The following is an 18,253-nucleotide window of genomic DNA, read 5'->3' on the forward strand; positions in this document are numbered from 1 at the left end:
AAATGCTACACTTGCCCCCACACCACCTCCCTCAGCCCTATCCCAGGCCCCAAGATGACTTTCCATATTAAGCAGAGGTTCCCCTGCACATCTGTCAATGTGGTATACTGTATCCATTGTACCCGGTGTTCCCTCCTCTACATTGGGGAAACCAAGCGGAGGCTTGGGGACCGCTTTGCAGAACACCTCCGCTCGGTTCGCAATAAACAACTGCACCTCCCAGTCGCGAACCATTTCCACTCCCCCTCCCATTCTTTAGATGACATGTCCATCATGGGCCTCCTGCAGTGCCACAATGATGCCACCCAAAGGTTGCAGGAACAGCAACTCACATTCCTCTTGGGAACCCTGCAGCCCAATGGTATCAATGTGGATTTCACCAGCTTCAAAATCTCCCCTTCCAGCACTGCATCCCAAAACCATCCCAGCTCTTCCCCTCCACCCACTGCATCCCAAAACCAGTCCAGCCTGTGTCTGCCTCCCTAACCTGTTCTTCCTCTCACCCATCCCTTCCTCCCACCTCAAGCCGCACCTCCATCTCCTACCTACTAACCTCATCCCACCTTGTTGATCTGCCCGTCTTCCCTGGACTGACCTATCCCCTCCCCACCTCCCCACCTATACTCTCCTCTCCACCTATCTTTTCTCTCCATCTTCGGTCCGCCTCCCCCTCTCTCCCTATTTACTCCAGAACCCTCACCTCATCCCCCTCTCTGATGAAGGGTCTAGGCCCGAAACATCAGCTTTTGTGCTCCTGAGATGCTGCTGGGCCTGCTGTGTTCATCCAGCCTCACGTTTTATTATCTTGGATTCTCCAGCATCTGCAGTTCCCATTAGCACTTTCCAGCGTCTCGGGTGGGATCTCTGTCGTGCATCCACAACCACATCAGGACAGTGGCCAATGCCATCTGAACAAGACCACATTTCGTTCCCCCCAATGATGACATCAGTACTGCAGCCTGTGCGGTAAGATTCGGTAACATAGCTGGGTGCCCCCAGGTGCTGGGTGCCATCAGCTGTACACACATGGCACTGACAGGGTCATGTCATAACACTGTGGAGTTCATCATCAGTACGGGATTCCATGTGATTCATGTTCAGGGTGATCTGTGATCACTATTACCACTTGGAGGTATGTGCCAGCTACCGTGGTGCTGGGGTGGTAACCAGGGAGGTGAGGGTGTAGTGGTATTATTGCAAAACTATTAATCCAGAAACTCAGCTGATGTTCTGGGGATCTGAGTTCAAATTTGGATGAATCTGGATAGTGGAATTTGAATTCAATAAAAAAAACTGGAATAAAGAATCAACTGATGACCATGAATTCGTAGAAAAACCCTTCTGGCTCATTGGTCTTTCAGGGAAGGAATTCTGCCATCCTCACTTGGTCTAGCCAACATGTGACTCCAGACCCACAGCAATGTGGTTGACTCTCAAATACCCTCTGAAATAGCTTAGGAGGCCACTCAATTCTAAAAGTTACTGCAAAGTCCCATCAGAAAAAATGAAACCAGACCGACCATCTGATATCAGCCTTTGCACTGGAAAAGACAACAGCAGAAACAGTTCTGTTGACGCTGCAAATTCCTCCTTACTAATATATGGGGGCTAGTGCCAAAATTGGGTCTAAGAGAGGAGTCAAGTAACAGCCTGATATAGTCATACTCATGCAAAGATACCTTACAGACAATGAGCCAGACATAACTATCATCATACCTGGATATGTCCTGTGTCACCGACAGGACAAACCCAGCAGAGGTGGTAGTACTGTTATACAGTGGGGAGTGAGTCACCCTGGGAGCCCTCAACATCGACTCCAAATCCCATTAAGTCCCATGGCTTCAGGCTGAACATGGGCAAGGAAACCTCCTGCAGGTTACCACGTATCTCCCTCAATCAGCTAATGAATAAGTCCTCCACCATGTTGAACATGGAGGAAGCGCTGAGGTGGGCAAGAGCACAAAATGTGCTCTGGGTGTGGTATTTCAATGATCATGCTTAAGAGTGGCTTGGCAGGAGCACTGCTGATTGAGCTGTTTGGGTCCGAAAGGACATAGCTGCTATATTGCATCTGCAGCAGTTAGTGTGGGGACCAACAAGAACAAACATACCTGACCTCCTCCTCACTAATCTGCCAACTGCAGGTATGTCTATCCATGACAGTGTTAGTAAGAATGACCACCGCACAGTCCTTGTGGAGACATAGTCCTGCTTTCATATGGGAATGCCCTCCATTGTGGCACCATCACCATGCCAAATGAGAGAGATTTCAAAAAGATACAGCAACTCAAAACTGGCCATCAACGGCAACAGAACTGTACTCTAGCAGAATCTGTAACCTCATGGCTTGGCAAATCCCCCCCATAGCCATTACCATCAAGCCAGGGTATCAACCCCGGTTCAATGGAGAGTGCAAGAGGGTGTGCAAGGAACAGGAGCACGCATTCCTAAAAATGAAGTGTCAACCTGGTGAAGCTACCAAGCAGGATACTTGCATATCAAATGACATAAGTAGCAAGTGAAAGGCAGAGTCCACAATTGACGGATCAGTTCTAAGCTCTGCAGCTTTGCCGCATCCAGTTGTGAATGTTGGTGGATAAGTAAACATCTCACTGGAGGAGGAGGCTTCTCAAATAGCCCGAACCTCAATTATTGAAAAGTCCGGCATGTTAGTGCAAGTGATAAGGGTGAAGCGTTTGCAGCGATCTCCAGCCAGAAATGCCAAGTCGATGATTCACCTCGGCATCCTCCAGTGGTCCCCAGCATCACAGATACTGGCCTTTAGTCAATTCAATTCACTCCATTTGATATCAAGGAATGGTTGGAGGCACTGGATATTTCAAAGGCTGAGGACCCTGACATCATTCTGGTTATAGTACTGAAGATATGTGCTCCAGAACTAGCTGCTCCCCTAACCAAGCTGTTCCAGTACAATGCTAGCACCTACCTGAGAATGTGGAAAATTGTCCAAGTATACCCTGTACACAAAAAAAAGGACAAATCTAACCCAATGAATTGCAACCCTACCCATCTACTTGTGATCATCAGTAAAGAGATGGAAGGTGTCATCAGCTGTGTTATCAAGCAACAACTGCTCAGTGATGCCCAGTTTGGGTTCTGCCAGGACCACTCGGCTGCTAAGCTTGTTACAGCCTTGGTTCAAATAGGGACAAAAGAGCTGAATTACTGAGGGGAGGTGAAAGTGACAGCCCTTGACTGCATTCCACCGAGTGTGGCATCAAGGAGCCCTAGCAAAACTGGAATCAAAACTGGGTATCGGGGGCAACCTCTCTTCTAGCTGGAGTCATACCTGGCACATAGAAAGATGGTTTGTGGAGGTCAGTCATCACAGCTCCAGGACGTCTCTGGTGGAGTTCCTCAAGGTAGCCTCCTAGGCTCAACCATCTTCAACTGCTTCATCAATGACTGACCCACCTTTATAAGATCAGAAGTTGAGATGTTTGCCAATGATTGCATAAATTCAATACCATTCGCGACTTCTCAGAAACTGAAGCAGTCCATGCACAAATCGACAAGATCTGGACAATATCTGAGCTTGGGCTGACAAATGGGAAGTAACATTGGTGCCACACAAATGCCAGGCTATGACCATCAGCAATAAGGGACAATCTAACGACCGTCCCTTGCAATTGAATGTTTTCCCATCGCTGAATCTCTCACTATTAGCATCCTGACAGGGGTGGGGGCTGGTGGGCATTGAGGAGGTGGTAACTACTGAATGGAAACTCAACTGGACTGACCACATAAACACAATGGCTCCAGGAGCAGGTCAGACACTGGGAAAAGTGTGGTGAGTAACTCTTATCCTGACTCCATAAGGCACATACATCATTTACAAGTCAGGAGTGTGATGGAATACTCCCCATTCACCTGGAAGGATACAGCCCCAACAACATTCAAGAAGCTCAACACCATCCTAAGGAAGCATGCTTAATTGGCACCACATCCACAAGCACCCACTCCCTCCACCACTGACGCTCAGTAGCAACAGTGTGTGTTATTTACAAGATACACTGCAGGTATTCACCAAAGTTCCTTAGATAGCACCCACGACCACTTCTATCTAGAAGGGCAAGGGCAGCACGTACATGGGAACACCACAGCCTGCAAGTTCCCCTCCAAGCCATTCACCATCCTGACTTGGAAGTGCATTGCCGTTCCTTCACTGTTGCTTTGTCCAAATCCTGGAATTCCCTCTCTGGGCATCAACCTACAGCATGTGGACTGCAGTGATTTAAGAAGACAGCCCATCATCAGTAGGGTTGACACTGTGGCTCAGTGGTTAGCACTGCTGCCTCACACTGTCAGAGACCCATGTTCAATTCCACCCTTAGGTAACTGTCTGTGTGGAGTTTGCACATTGACACTGACACAGGGAAAATGTGCTTCAGTTTCCTGCCACAGTCCAAAAATGTGCAGGTTTAGTGGCTTGGTCATGGTAAATCGTCCATGTGTCAAAGGATGTGTGGGATAGGTGGGTTAGCCATGCAAAATGCAGGGTGACAGGTATGGGGTGGGGAGGTGGGTCTGGGTGATATGCTCTTGTGAACTTGATGGGCTGAATGGTCCACTTCCACACTGTATGGATTCTGTGATTCTCAGGGGCTAACGACTGGCAAGAAATGCTTGTCAGCCATCAATACACAGGTCAAATGAGTGAATGAAAACATCTCCAATGTACCCGAAGTGTTTGACAGTCTTGGCACCCTACAAGAGTGGTTACAGGGAAGGAGGATATGGCTACTCACTGCAACCATAGCTCATAACCCTGTTGCGGAACCCGTTGATGGATGCAAAGTGCAGATATAATGTCAATTATGCCTTGATCAGGGTCATTATGAAGCACATGACAGGGCTCCTGAGTAAGTGGTTCTGCTGCTTCGACCAGTCTGCAGGGGGTGCCCTCCAGAATAGTCTGCACAGGGTCTGCTATATTGTCCTGGCACGCCATACCTTGCACAATGGGAACAGGCAATGAGGTGGTGTGTTAGACGCTGAGGAGCTCAAATGAAGAAATAATCTTCTTCTGAGAAGGACAAGGACATTCAGACGGGCAGGTGAACATCTGCTTGATGTGGAAAGTCTTCTTGGGGCATGGGATGGGGGTGAGGGGGAGGTGTAGGGGCAGGTGTAGCACTTCCTGCAGTTTCAGGGAAAAGTGCCAAGTGTGGTAGGGCTGGAGGGAAATGTGGAGCGGACAAGGGAGTCCTGAAGTGTGTGGTCCCTCCGGAAAGCAGATACGGGCAGGGAGGGAAAATTGTCTTTTGGTGGTGGGGTCAGATTACAGATAGCAGAAGTGTCAGAGAATGATGTGGTGGATCCGGAGGTTGGTGGGGCGGTACGTGAGGACAAGAGGGATTCTGTTTTGGTTGTTATTGTGGGGAGGGAGAGATGAACGAATTACGAATAGAGGATGGCATTTTTACCGGAAGGTGGGTGAGAGGTGGTGTGTTCTAGGTAGCTGTGGGAATCGGTGGGCTTGAAATGGATATCGGTTTCCGGCAGGTTCCCAGAGATGGAAACAGAGGCCCAGGAGGGAGAGAGAGGTATCGGAGATGGTCCAGCTGAACTTAAGGTTGGGGTGGAAGGTGTTGGTGAAGTGGATGAACTGTTCGAGCTCCTCGCGGGAGCATGAGGTGGCGCGGATACAGTCATCAATGAAACAGAGGAAGAGGTGAGGTTTAGGGCCAGTGTAGGTGCGGAAGAGGGACTGTTCCACATACCCTACAAAGGCAGGCATAGCTTGGGCCTAAGATAATAAAGTGTGAAGCTGGATGAACACAGCAGGCCAAGCAGCATCTCAGGAGCACAAAAGCTGACGTTTCGGGTCTGATGAAGGGTCTAGGCCCGAAACGTCAGCTTTTGTGCTTCTGAGATATTGCTTGGCCTGCTGTGTTCATCCAGCTTCACGCTTTATTATCTTGGATTCTCCAGCAGCTGCAGTTCTCATTATCACTGATAGCTTGGGCCCATGCGGGTGCCCATGGCCACCCCCTTTGTGTGTAGGAAGTGGGAGGAATTGAAAGAGAATTTGTTGAGGTTGAGGTCGAGTTCCCTAAGCGGATGTTAGAATTGTCTGATTGCTATTCGTTATGTGATGTTCCCCTTGGACAATGTCAAGCTGTGGGTCTACACTGGGTATTGGGTATGAAGTAGCAGTGCGCAGGCAGGATGTTCCCAGGGCCAGCTAAAATGTGTGGTGTGCTGGGTAAATGGCGACGAGTGAAAAAATGGATTGGGGTTGTATGTTTGAGTGAGAGTCGGCCATGCCAGCTACATGCCAGGGACTGCATGCCTTCGTGGAGACTGTGCTATTAGGCTGCTGGTGAGGGGCAGCCCTGGATTGACACTGCTTCTCTGGATGCACCGCGGCTTTTCAAGAATGACGTGTACCAGGCTGCCAGTCTTTTGGTGGAAACCCAGTAAGTAGCAAGTTGTTCGGAATGGTGCATAGCAAAATGAGGTCAGAATCCGATGTAATCGGTGCTATAGAAGCAGGATGGGTAGTTAATGAAGTGAGTTTGGTAACACACACCAAGAATGACCCCATGGCAGAAAGCCTCCCAAAAAGCTTCAGGGACATTGAACTTGACCGAAAGGAATGCAAGATTCATGTCTACATTTCCCAAAGTTTGTAGCTGTTTGAGAAATTTTCTCAAGGCTGCCTACCATACACTAACATGGTTTTCTGTTATTTAGTATTGTATGTGAAAGTGACATTCTTCTGTGGAAAGGCATTCATTTCGTTAATACACATCTTGGTGTTAGCTTTGGGTAATAGGAGGACTAGTTTCCTCTGACTGATTTTTCTCTTCCTATTGCAGCTGCCTTTTGTCGACACAGGAACTCACAGTGGCGGATGCAGAATCACGTGCATGACTCTGGCGACAGCTCAGAGGATGAATTCTTCGATGCACGAGGTTTGTGGAAGTGCTATTTGTTCTGAAGAAATCGATAACCACTGTTGTCAGTTAGTTTCTTTTCCAGACAGTGCAGGCAACACAGTAAATAGGAAGAGTTGTTGAGCTGTCTTTGGCGTGAGATCCTGATTTACCAGTGAACCAAAATAGGGCCTGACTTTAATGATGTCCATTTTTCTTGTGTAGCATTTAATGATATAAAATATAACCGCAATTTATGTCAAGCATTTTAACAGCCCAAATATATATTGACAGTTAATGAAATGGGAGTGATCTAAGTCATGAGAGTTATTTTCTGCCAGCAATTAAATTCTCAAAATCCTGCTATACCCATTCTGACCTGTCTACCAACAGCTAATTTGTGAAGCCAACTTGGATTCATGACAATACAGAAAATTTCAAGGTGATTAAGTTATCTGGCTGTTGCTTAATGGTTTTATTCAGAACTTCGCCTCCAGTGTCATCATATATTTAGGCCCAAAGCCACGAATTATTTGCCTGAATAAGCAACCGGTGCTATACATGATAAGAAACTATCTCAGGATAATATTTATTGTGAATGATTGCTAATATTATATTTCAATTTTAATCAACATTTATACCTAGGAAAGCCAAACAATTGAAGATTATCAAGAGTGTGGGTTCATGAAGGTATAGGATGTACGTTGTAATTGCATCTTATCACAAATTTCTCATTCATCTGTTGGCCTGTCTTCATGACACTAGTTCTTTGGTGCGAATAATGCCTTGTCTTGACTATGCAGAGTCATTGTAGCAAACTAAGCTTTGAGATCGTACTTAGAAATTTCTGCAGGTGATTTGAGTGGATGAATGCTTAAAATATTTATCTGACATTGCTGTATGGGTTTTTTCAGGTTATATCTCTCCACTAATACAGTTATTCTACAGTTCATCTACAGTTAATTGTTGATATAGTATGCCAAAGCTTTATTTCCAATCGCACCAATTTGGTGCTTTTCCGCTTTTATAAAAATGCAAACAGGGAATGGATGCAGACTATTTGGCCTCTCGAGCCTGCTTGTGGGCTAGCCACTACATACATCCCTGGTGATCATCACAAACCTGTTTACTTCCTCTGTTGTGTGAATTCATTGTCACTCAGCGGTAGCTTCTATCATTTTAAAAGTGTTCACAAACCCCTCATGCAAAATGATTGATGGGCATCGTATTCATCTATAACTTTCTTTAACTTCCATGATACAGTGGGCAATTTTAGCTCCAATTTCTTGGTGTAGCTAAGGCCCTAAAATAGCCTAAAGGTTTGAGGGAAGCTGTTAAAGCAGAAGTTGTCTGACCATTTCATAAAGAGGTAGGTTTTGGGGGTGAGCGGAGGAGGAATGCTACGTAATCTCAACACGAATAGTCTGGCTCAGAGCCCCCTGAATTCCTCCCCTCCTTCAATGCTGTGGATCATTCTTCATTCCCCCCACCCAGTAATACTTGCCTGCTGGCCATCTTATTCTCAGATTGTCTCAATGAGTCAGGATTATCTTGGCAGTTTTTAAATGAGAAGGTTTTAAGTGAAGGATGCTGCTTTGCCTAGACGCTGTTGTGTTTCCAGAATTGACTTCGGCAACTCCTCATTTATCTTCAGGTTCCCGAGTAGGCAGACACCGCTTCAGGTTGAATGTGCCATCCCTCATTACTGTCGCTGGAATGTCAGTCTGGTGGACTGGCTTGAGTCCAGGTGTGACACACTTTATGATTTGGGCTGAACATGCTACCAACTGAGTCAAGCTGACTCTCCAGTATCTTTGTAATAGCATGCGTTATATCACAGCATAATACAGAAACATTCCATTCACGTGACTATGGAGCTCTCTGTAGGCAATCCTTAATACTGCCTTTTGATTGATCAGAGTCACAGGCACTTCTGTCTGTTAGGAAAACAGTTGCACAGAATATCCTGCATCACAACTGCAATACATGGGTGCAAATTGTGTGGTGTTTCTTTCCAATTATCCACCTCCCTTTGTTTAGTTTCAATTTCAATTATTTAGCCAAGTCTAGCTAAAACATAAAACAACCACAGAAAGTGCTGGAGAGACACAGCTGGTCTGGCAGCATCTGTGGACAGAGAAACGGAGTTAGTGTTGCAAGTCTGGTTATTGAAAAGAGTCATACTGGACTCGAAATGTTAACTCTGTTTCTCTCTTCACAGCTGCTGCCAGACCTGCTAAGTTTCTCCAGCATTCTCTGTGCTTGATTCCGATATCTTGTATCCACAAGCTTCTGCCTTTATTCTAGTTAAAATATATGCCTTTTGCTTAGGAAATGGGTTTATCAAAGCTCAATCAATACTAACAGGTAACTAAGCAGACAGTTAGAGACAGAAGTCACCGGTTTAAAAATCTATTTTATATTTGCTTTTATTCACCCCAAATAGCTAGAGGTAGAAAGTACAATGAGTAGACAATGAAATAAATTCCAGTGTGAGCACCAAAAACACACAAAGTCAGGAGCTGTGTTAATTTTTATCTTTTCTACATCACCCAAGTATTTAGAATAATTTGTATCAGTTTAACAAAATCTCCACCTTACAGAACGAATAGGCAGCAGCCAGCACAGAGCGGCTGTTTGATTGGCGCCCCATCAAACGCTCGGAAACATTTACTCCCTCTACCACCAGGCACTGTGGTTGCAGTGTGTAGTACCTACAAGATGCACTGAGGGAGCTCCCTGAAGGCTTCTCTCATTGTACCTCTTGAAACTGCGAGTGTCTAGCTTAACAAGTTCCCAAACCACACTGCTGTGACTTGTGACTGCCTCAGTGTTCCTTCATTGCTCCCAGTCAAAATTCTGGAGCTCATTACAAAACACACTATGGGCACGTCTGCACCAGTCAGATTGAACACAACAACACAAGAACTAGGAGCAGGAGTAGGCCATCTGGCCCCTCGAGCCTGCCCTGCCATTTAATAAAATCATGGCTGCCCTTTTTGACGCTCAGCTGCACTTACCTGCCCACTCACCATAACCCTTAATTCCTTTACTGTTCAAAATTTTATCTAGCGTTGCCTTAAAAACATTCAGCGAGGTAGCTTCAACCGCTTCACTGGGCAGGGAATTCCACAGATTCACAACCCTTTGGATGAAGAAGTTCCTCCTGACCTCAGTCCTACATCTGATTCCCTTTATTTTGAGGCGATGCCCTCCAGTCCTAGTTTCACCTGCTAGCAGAAACAACCTCCCTGCCTCCACCTTATCTATTCCCTTCAGAATCTTTTATGTTTCTGTAAGACCTCCCCTCATTCTTCTGAGTTCCAATGAGTATAATCCCAGTCTACTCAGTCTCTCCTCATAATCCACCCCTCTCAACTCTGGAATCAACCCAGTGAATCTCCCCTGCACCCCCTCCAGTGCTAGTATATCCCTTCTCAAGTAAGGAGACAAAAACTGCACACAGTACTCCCGGTGTGGTCTCACCAGGACTCTATACAGATGCAGCATAGCCTCCCTGTTTTTAAACTCCATCCCTCTAGCAATGGCAGACAAAGTTCCATTTGTCTTTTTAATTACCTGCTGCACCTGCAATCCTACTGTTAGCGATTCATGCACAAGGACACCCAAATCCCTCTGCACAGCAGCGTGCTGCAATTTTTTTACCATTTAAAACATAGTCCGTTCTCCTGGTATTCCTACCAAAATGCATGACCTCGCATTTATCAACATTGTACTCCATCTGCCAGACCTTTGCCCACTCACTTAGACTATCTATATCCCTCTGCAGACTTTCAATGTCTTCTGCACACTTCGCTCTACCACTCACCTTAGTGTCATCTTAAAAGTTTGATATACCACACTTAGTCCCCAACTCCAAATCATCTATGTAACTTGTTCATGAAAGTGACTTACCACCACCTTAGCTTGGGCAATTAGGGATGGGTAATAAATGTTGACTGTACTACTGATTTCTATATCCTGTAAACAAATGAAAGAAATATCCAAATTCAAGATCTGAAAATTCTAAACGATCCCTCTTTACTTGAATAATTCTACAGCACTGCTACCAATTCCTTTAAATGACTGTTCTTCTGATTTTATGTTCTCCTTCAGATCTCCAATAAGAGAAATAATGAAACCCCAACTGTTTAGAATATTTTAGACAATAAACAGGAAACACAGCATTTCATGTACAAAGCTTTGCTTCTCACCATGCTGAAGATATGCTTGAATAGCACAGACTGAAACAGTGCCAGCAGTGTTCTGTCCTGTCCTGCCTATCTAAAACAGTTTGCTTCATGTGGGTAATCTGTATGTTCCTGTTAGGAAAATCTCACTAAATGACCCTTGTCATTCAAGACTTGAATAAGTTACTTCCATTTTAGTCCAGGATTTAGTCCTGTTTTTAGGTGTGAAATGTACACTTTCAGATCCCCTGTAGTAAATGGTACATGTGTGAATATTGCATCAGGTGTCTGCTATTGCCATATTGGATTAGGCTTGCTCTAGGCATCCAGAGAACACAAGTAGGATGCAAAACCCAAATTGAATATTAATGATTCAGTGCTTGTTGGGAGGTCCTTTTGTGAATTGCCCTTGACTCAAACAGTGAATTATATAATAACCATGCAGAAGCTCTAAATAAATGGTTCACCTCTATCTTATAGGCTAGTCATTGCTCAATGCTTTTTGGCAGCTAACTACTTTGTGGGACAGGAAAAGAGAAGGAAGGATGTAAACACACAGCAAGTTTGGCAATATCTGTCAGAAAAGGAACAGGTTTAATATTTCAAGTTGCTGACCTCTCATCGTATAGCAGCGAGAGGTGGTGAATAAACTTTGCGTTTTTTTTATTCCACGGTTGACTTTGTGATATGTGGGATCAACTTTGTGTTACTCATGGACTGTTGGTGTGCCTTGGAAATATTTTCTTTTACTCATTGGCAGCCTGTTAGATACTGGGAAGGCGACCAGCATAAAAAGCAGAATGTTGAATGCCAGTGTAGTGTTTGGTGTCTTCATGACCACAGACCTTACAACTACCACCTGATAACATTGCTGATAGCCAGGAAAATTGGTCTTGTAATCATTTAAATATTAGTATTAGTATCAAGTAATGGGAAAGAAGTTCTTCACAAACACTCAGTTTATGCTTGAATAGTAGTTAGCTTGCTGAATTAAGAATCACCTTTTAAACCTTCTTAGTCTCTGTCTTGTGTGCTTGTTTAATTTATATAATGTGCATCTTCAGTGGCGACGCACTTGGGAAGGAGATTGCTTTCATCGAGAACACTTCAAATGGTAATGATGGACAACCTCAAGCAGCTTGGGGGCTGAGTTTCATTCTGCAGTATCCATTCATGAGATGTTGGCATTGTTGGGAAGGCTACCATCAGTGGTGAGGCCTTTCTTGAACTGAGATAATCCACCTGGTGCATATACACCCATAATGTGGTGTTGACTTTTTAGTAGAGGATGGCTTCCATTCACCATTTTTGAGTTCTCTTTAAAGGGTGACAACTGCCATTATGATGTTACCTTACATAAAGAGAACCAATATGTCTTGAAAACATGTGCAAATTCTGACAAAATGGCTCCCAGAAGTCACATGACCACCTTTTAGATTGTTCTGGGCCTAGACTATCAATGTCACAGGATGAACACAGAAATCTTTCAGAATTCAATGAATATTTCCAACAGTGAACAGAAACCCCTTGACAATGTTTCCCCTGGAGGCAGGCCCAGGTGTTCCTAGTTCACTGCAGCCTGACATGGAAGCTAGCCAAGGTGATGGCTGAGACAGTTAACATAGAAACTAGGAACAGGAGTGGACTATTCGGCTGTTTGAGTCAGCTCTGCCATTCAGTACAATCATGGCTAATCCTCTATCTTGTTATCATTTTCCCGATTTTTTTTTTTCCCCCATACTACTTGATGCCTTTAAAATCTAAACATTTATATGCCTCTTTATTGAAAATATTCAGTGAATTGTCCTCTATTGCCTATGTGGTACAGAATTCTACAGGTTCACTACCCTTTGAGGAGATCTTTTCTCATCCGAGTCCTAAACAGTGTCAGCATACAGGGTCCATGCCTGTGGTTCTAGACTCCCCAGTCGGGTTCCTGTATCTGGTCTGTCCAGCCCCGTTAGAATTTTATATGTTTAATTCAGATCCTCTCTCATCCTTCTAAGGTCTGGTTCATGCAGATCCATATTAAACCAATCCCTCCTCATAGGACAGTCCATCCATCCATCCTGGTGTCAGCCCAGTGAATCTTGGTGTGAACCTTCTGTGGCATGTGTCTTCCAACTTAGATAGGCAGCCCAAAACAGCTGCAGTACTCCAGATTAGCTCTCCCCAAGGCTCTGTTTAACTGGAGTAGGATATCCCCACTTTTGAACTCAAATTCTCCTGCCGTGAAGGCCAGTATATCACTTGTCTTCATAATTGATTGCTATTTATTACCTGAACCAAAAGACAACGCACAGGCCTGGTGCCCTGGGCCCCGACAACCTCATACCTAATGTGGAAGTATGCTTCCCCAGAATTGTGATAGCAATCGTTTGAAGTTTTGATCTGTATCGGAGAGACTCTGAGGAGCCATTTTGTGTAAAAGAAAACCCAGCTCTGAGAGACACCATGTGATAGAGAGAAAGGTACCATCTGCGAGAGACAGGGCTGTCTAAAGAGAGACAGTGGGGCAAACTGGGATGCTGTGCTGAAGCTGGCTACCAACAGCCATAATCTGCAGAGCTATTAAAGCAAAACACAGGAGCCTTCAACACCTTCCAGAAGCTGTTCTGCTTAGTCTTCCTTTGGAAGGAACCACAGAAACCATTGTAGTTGCTGAATTCTGACTTCAAGTTTTAAACCCTTTCATTTTAGATCAAGTACTTCTAAACAAGCCATCCCTTCAAGAACACTAGCACTTGATCTTGTTTTCATCTTTTCAAAGTACTGTTTACTTAATTTAAAGCTCTGTGTCTGTAATTAATAACAGCATTACATTTACTTAAGTAACTTTGAGAATTGGTTTGTAATAAACTAATCTTTCATCTTATTTGAAGCATAAATTAGTTATTTTAAAATGCAAACACTTCAAAAATAAAAGGGGACTATAAATGAGTTGTACAAATTTGCAGTTGACGGACCAGCCTAGGTATATGCCTGGTGTGGTTATGTCAGTCCCCTGGAACAGCAGGGTAATCATATCATTAGCTGTTTGTTAGACATTTGACTACTTTTTAAAATATCTTTCACCACTGAAGAGCTACTAGTATCCTTTGTGAAAAGGAGTACCTCTCTTGTTTATTTAATGATATCTTATTCAAATTTACACCTTCGCTTTTTGGCCAAATTACAAACCTACCCCAGTTTAATATCGTTCATGCAAACGCCCTGACACTTAGCAAAACTTCTGAATTACAGTGACCATCTTGGTATTAATTAAATAAATAATCTCCTAACATTCTAAATTGTTTTAAATGTGGTGGGCAGCTTTATATTGGTAAGTTAAACTTATCAGTTTAGTGTATAAAATTTGACTACTTTGGAGTTTAATAAGAGCGTGACTCATTAATTCTTGCAGCTGTAAAAGTATGCTGCTATTGAAAAATTTACTTTGGAAAATGCCAAGTTGTCATAATATAGAGTCTGCCAATTGGCAACTTACAGTATTCTAATTTAGAATAGTCTTAAGTACAATTATATAATCGCATTTTACATAACAGTCAAGATAACAAAGTATGGAGCTGGGTGAACACAGCAGGCCAAGCAGCATCTTAGGAGCTGCTTGGCCCGCTGTGTTCATCCAGCTCCACATTTTGTTATCTCGGATTCTCCAGCATCTGCAGTTCCCATTATCTCTAACATAATAGTCAAGTTGCTTCAGATAGTTCTGTCATAATTTTTTTTTTAAGAACAACATCAGATCATTTGGTACACTCTAACTCAAAGAGAAGATCTTGACAAAATATTTGTCTTTCACTACTAGTATCATAAGATGTTATCAGATCCTCTTTGACACCACTAGTAGCTAACCTATTGTGTGATGCATGAAGCAGCTGCTAAGCTAGGAGATGTAATGGCTTAGCAGTATTAATATTAGTCTATTAATCTAGACACCCAAGTAATGTTCTGGGATCATCGTTTCAAATCCCACCATGGCAAATGAATTCAATAAGAAGCTAGAATTAAGAGTCTATAATGATGACCATTATTGATTGTCGGGTGGAACAAAAATTTCGGTTACTAATATCCTTTAGTGAAGGAAACTGATGTCCTTACGTGGCCTTGTCTAAGTGTGATTCTTAAGTGCTCTCTGAGTGATTAGGGACAGCCAGCAATATTGACATCTCGTGAATTTAAAAAAAATCTTGTCCAGCTCTTGAGAACTGTTCAAGTATTCAAACTGGGAGCATATATAATAATATGAGCTTGTCTACGTATTTTCTCTGCTTTATAGTATGTGAGTCACAAACAAGATCTTTGAATAGATGTGGTGATTATTACTAATGGAAGATAAAATATGGTGCTTGACATTGTGAAGAACAACACTTTGATTTTGGCAGAAAATTAAATGAACTGTACCTAAAATAATAATGAAAAGCTCATGGAGACCTTTTTGTAAAAATATAGTGAACAATGTACATGTTGGAAGTTATTTCATGTGTATAATCAGAAGTCTGGCATTACTTTATCAGCAGATTAAATTCTGTGGTAAATACTGGAAATACAGAAAGTACAAGTTATAGATTATGGTTTTTGCATAGCTGTCAAGTTTCTTGCATATTTTTTCATCTGTTTGAATATTGTAAAGTCGCACCATATTCAGACAACTTTGCAAGTCAAAACTACTTAAGCACTGGAAAGGATAGTTTACCATAAAAGGATAGCTCCTCACTTAATTATTCTGAGTGACCAGATCTCCAAGTCTATTTTGTATTGTTCTTGCCAAGGGATATGTTGCTGAGCAACAATAATTTTATATTATGCTAAATCTGACCCTTAGGTAGACGACCAATTCTAGCAAAAAATTGCCTTGAAGATTTCAGTATGAGTTTGAAAGCAACTTGTTAATAAATCCAAAGAACTGCTGTTAGCAAGTATACTTGAAAGTCGAATATTTTTAGAAGACTGATTCGTGATAGTGGGTGGATTTTGGGATGCACTGTATTAATTTTAAGAAAATTTAGAAATAACGTTATTGGTAAAAATTTAATGCACTCCATTATTTTGTTTAGTTACCCCCATTATTTTATGAATATTACTAAATGATGAGGCTTGAAGATTTACCAAAGGTACAAAACTTGTGACGGTTGTGTGAAGTGTTGAGAAAAATGTGAGCGGAAAGCTGGGCAGAAAAAGGATAGATACTTTCTTGATGGTATGATGGAATGACATTAAATACAGTGGATGTCCAAAGAAAATTGGGGGATTCAGGAACGCAGATCTTTAAAATGTCATGAACAGATGCAAAAAGCAATGCAGAGAGCTAATGGAATGCTGGCTAACTTTTGCAGCCATTTGGACTACAAGGATACAGAAAATATATTGCAGCTATGCAAAACCTTGGTTGGACCCCTCTTCTAATACTGTAAACAGGTCTGGCATGATTCCTTAGGAAGAATATACTGGCCTTGGAAGGAGTGCATCAGAGGTATACAAGAATAATACTTGGACTTCAGGGGGTAAAGTTAAGAGGAGTAATTATACAAATTAGGCCTGTCTTCTCCAGAATTTAGAAGGTTCAGTGGTGATCTGATTGAAATTTTCAAGATATTAACAGGAAACAGCTGGGTAGATAAAGGTAAATTATTTCCACTGCTTGGGGATTGTAGAACTAAAGAGCAGACTCTGAGAATTAGGGCCAGACCATGCAGGGTTGTAGGGGTCTCAAAGTACAGTAGATGTCTCTTCCACAAACGACAGTGGTTGCAGGATCAGTTGTGAATTTTAAATTTGAGGTAGATACATTTTTGTTAAGCAAATGTGTTATGGAATACGGGCCAATGGCAGGCATATATAGTTAGGCCACAGATCACTCATGATTTTATTGATGGTGGAACAGACTCGGGACTCTCCTATGTTTGTGTCTAGGAAGGAAGCAGTGAATTCAAATTTATTTAGATGGGCTACTCGCATCATATAATGGCAGTGAAGGCCCCCTCTGTGAAGATGTAGGGCGTTGGCAGGTTCCTGTTTTCCAACAAATTTCGTGACTGCACAGGCAGCAATCGCTCAATGTAACAGGAAACTGCTGTTCACCCTCAGGATGCCAGCATTTGTCCTCCCACCTCTGTCACACATCAGTGCTTTGCTTTCATCCGTCAATGAGTCAACTCAGTGTTGCCACCCGTGCTGAGAGGGTGCAGTCTAAAACCAGGCTTTCCAACTGCTTGAGACCATCTGGCAGGACCATCTACAAACTTCCCCATTGAGAGTTATCAGAAATCAACCAGACAAGATGCAGCCACTGGGATAGCAATGCATAGAAGAACTGGGTAGGCAAAAAAGGCTACAGTGTGAGAACTAAAGAAATGCACAAGCATGATTGGTTAACTTGTATATTGGATTTGTTTAACAGAATTTGTTTGCTTTGTCATGACTTTCATTTCACCATTATGGTCAAAATGACATGAAGAGGAAAGCTCAGGTTGTTGCTTATTGTAAAGTCAGAGACGCGGGAGATAGAGTAAATATAATGCAGTTTATATGCTTTGAATAACGGGCTAAGTATTGGTGAAATATGTAATAGGTAATAGTTTTGAAGGGGTTAGTGTTCATGTTACATTGAGTTCTGCCCATTCTGTTAATGTCACATACAGGATGAGGATAGAGATCATGAATTTTAGAGAGCAGATGTGTTATGTACAGAATGCTGAGAGTCCTTGTGATTATTCCTGACCAGAAATGTAATTGTATTTATTCCTATAATTTAAAAAAAAACATTCTTCTTATTTAAGAGCAGTACTACTTCTGTAAAGCCTTTACAGTGGGGTATCCTCTACCATTGATCATTGGACAAGTCCCAAGTCAAGTACAGATAAGGGAGGGTTGGTGGCAGTGAACTACATGTTGATAGAGGTGGCAGACACCATGAGTTGTCAGTAGTGGTAATTGGGATGCTGTCAATTGAAAATCATTCACTCTTCCTTCCCCTCCTCTCTTTACTAACAGTCTGCCTTATTCTCTGATGCCTCTTCTCAATCTCCCATTCATGGTGAAAGGTAACTGAGAATGGATGGTCTGAGCAGAATTCAAAGTCAAACCGAAGCTTTTTTTAAATTTGTAACACCTCGCTCTGCAGACTTCACCAATTGTGATCAGCAGTAGAAAACTTATGGC

The 18,253-nt window shown here is 43.0% G+C and overlaps 1 protein-coding gene across 6 annotated transcripts in view; it reads left to right on the top strand.

Annotated features, from left to right (window-relative positions):
* pitpnm3 (PITPNM family member 3) overlaps positions 1-18,253 on the top strand; it is a 624,224-nt gene that overhangs the window by 226,906 nt on the left and 379,065 nt on the right. For 5 of the 6 annotated variants that reach the window (XM_048557117.2, XM_048557116.2, XM_048557121.2 and 2 more), the window contains exon 2: positions 6,846-6,941. The exons of the other annotated variant lie outside the window; for it this stretch is intronic. In XM_048557117.2, the coding sequence (XP_048413074.1) occupies positions 6,846-6,941 (96 nt within the window). The remainder of the gene's footprint in view (positions 1-6,845; positions 6,942-18,253) is intronic. 6 annotated transcript variants of the gene reach the window in all.

The sequence above is a fragment of the Stegostoma tigrinum genome, chromosome 27 (assembly GCF_030684315.1).
Source record: "Stegostoma tigrinum isolate sSteTig4 chromosome 27, sSteTig4.hap1, whole genome shotgun sequence".
Taxonomy (NCBI): Eukaryota; Metazoa; Chordata; class Chondrichthyes; order Orectolobiformes; family Stegostomatidae; genus Stegostoma; species Stegostoma tigrinum.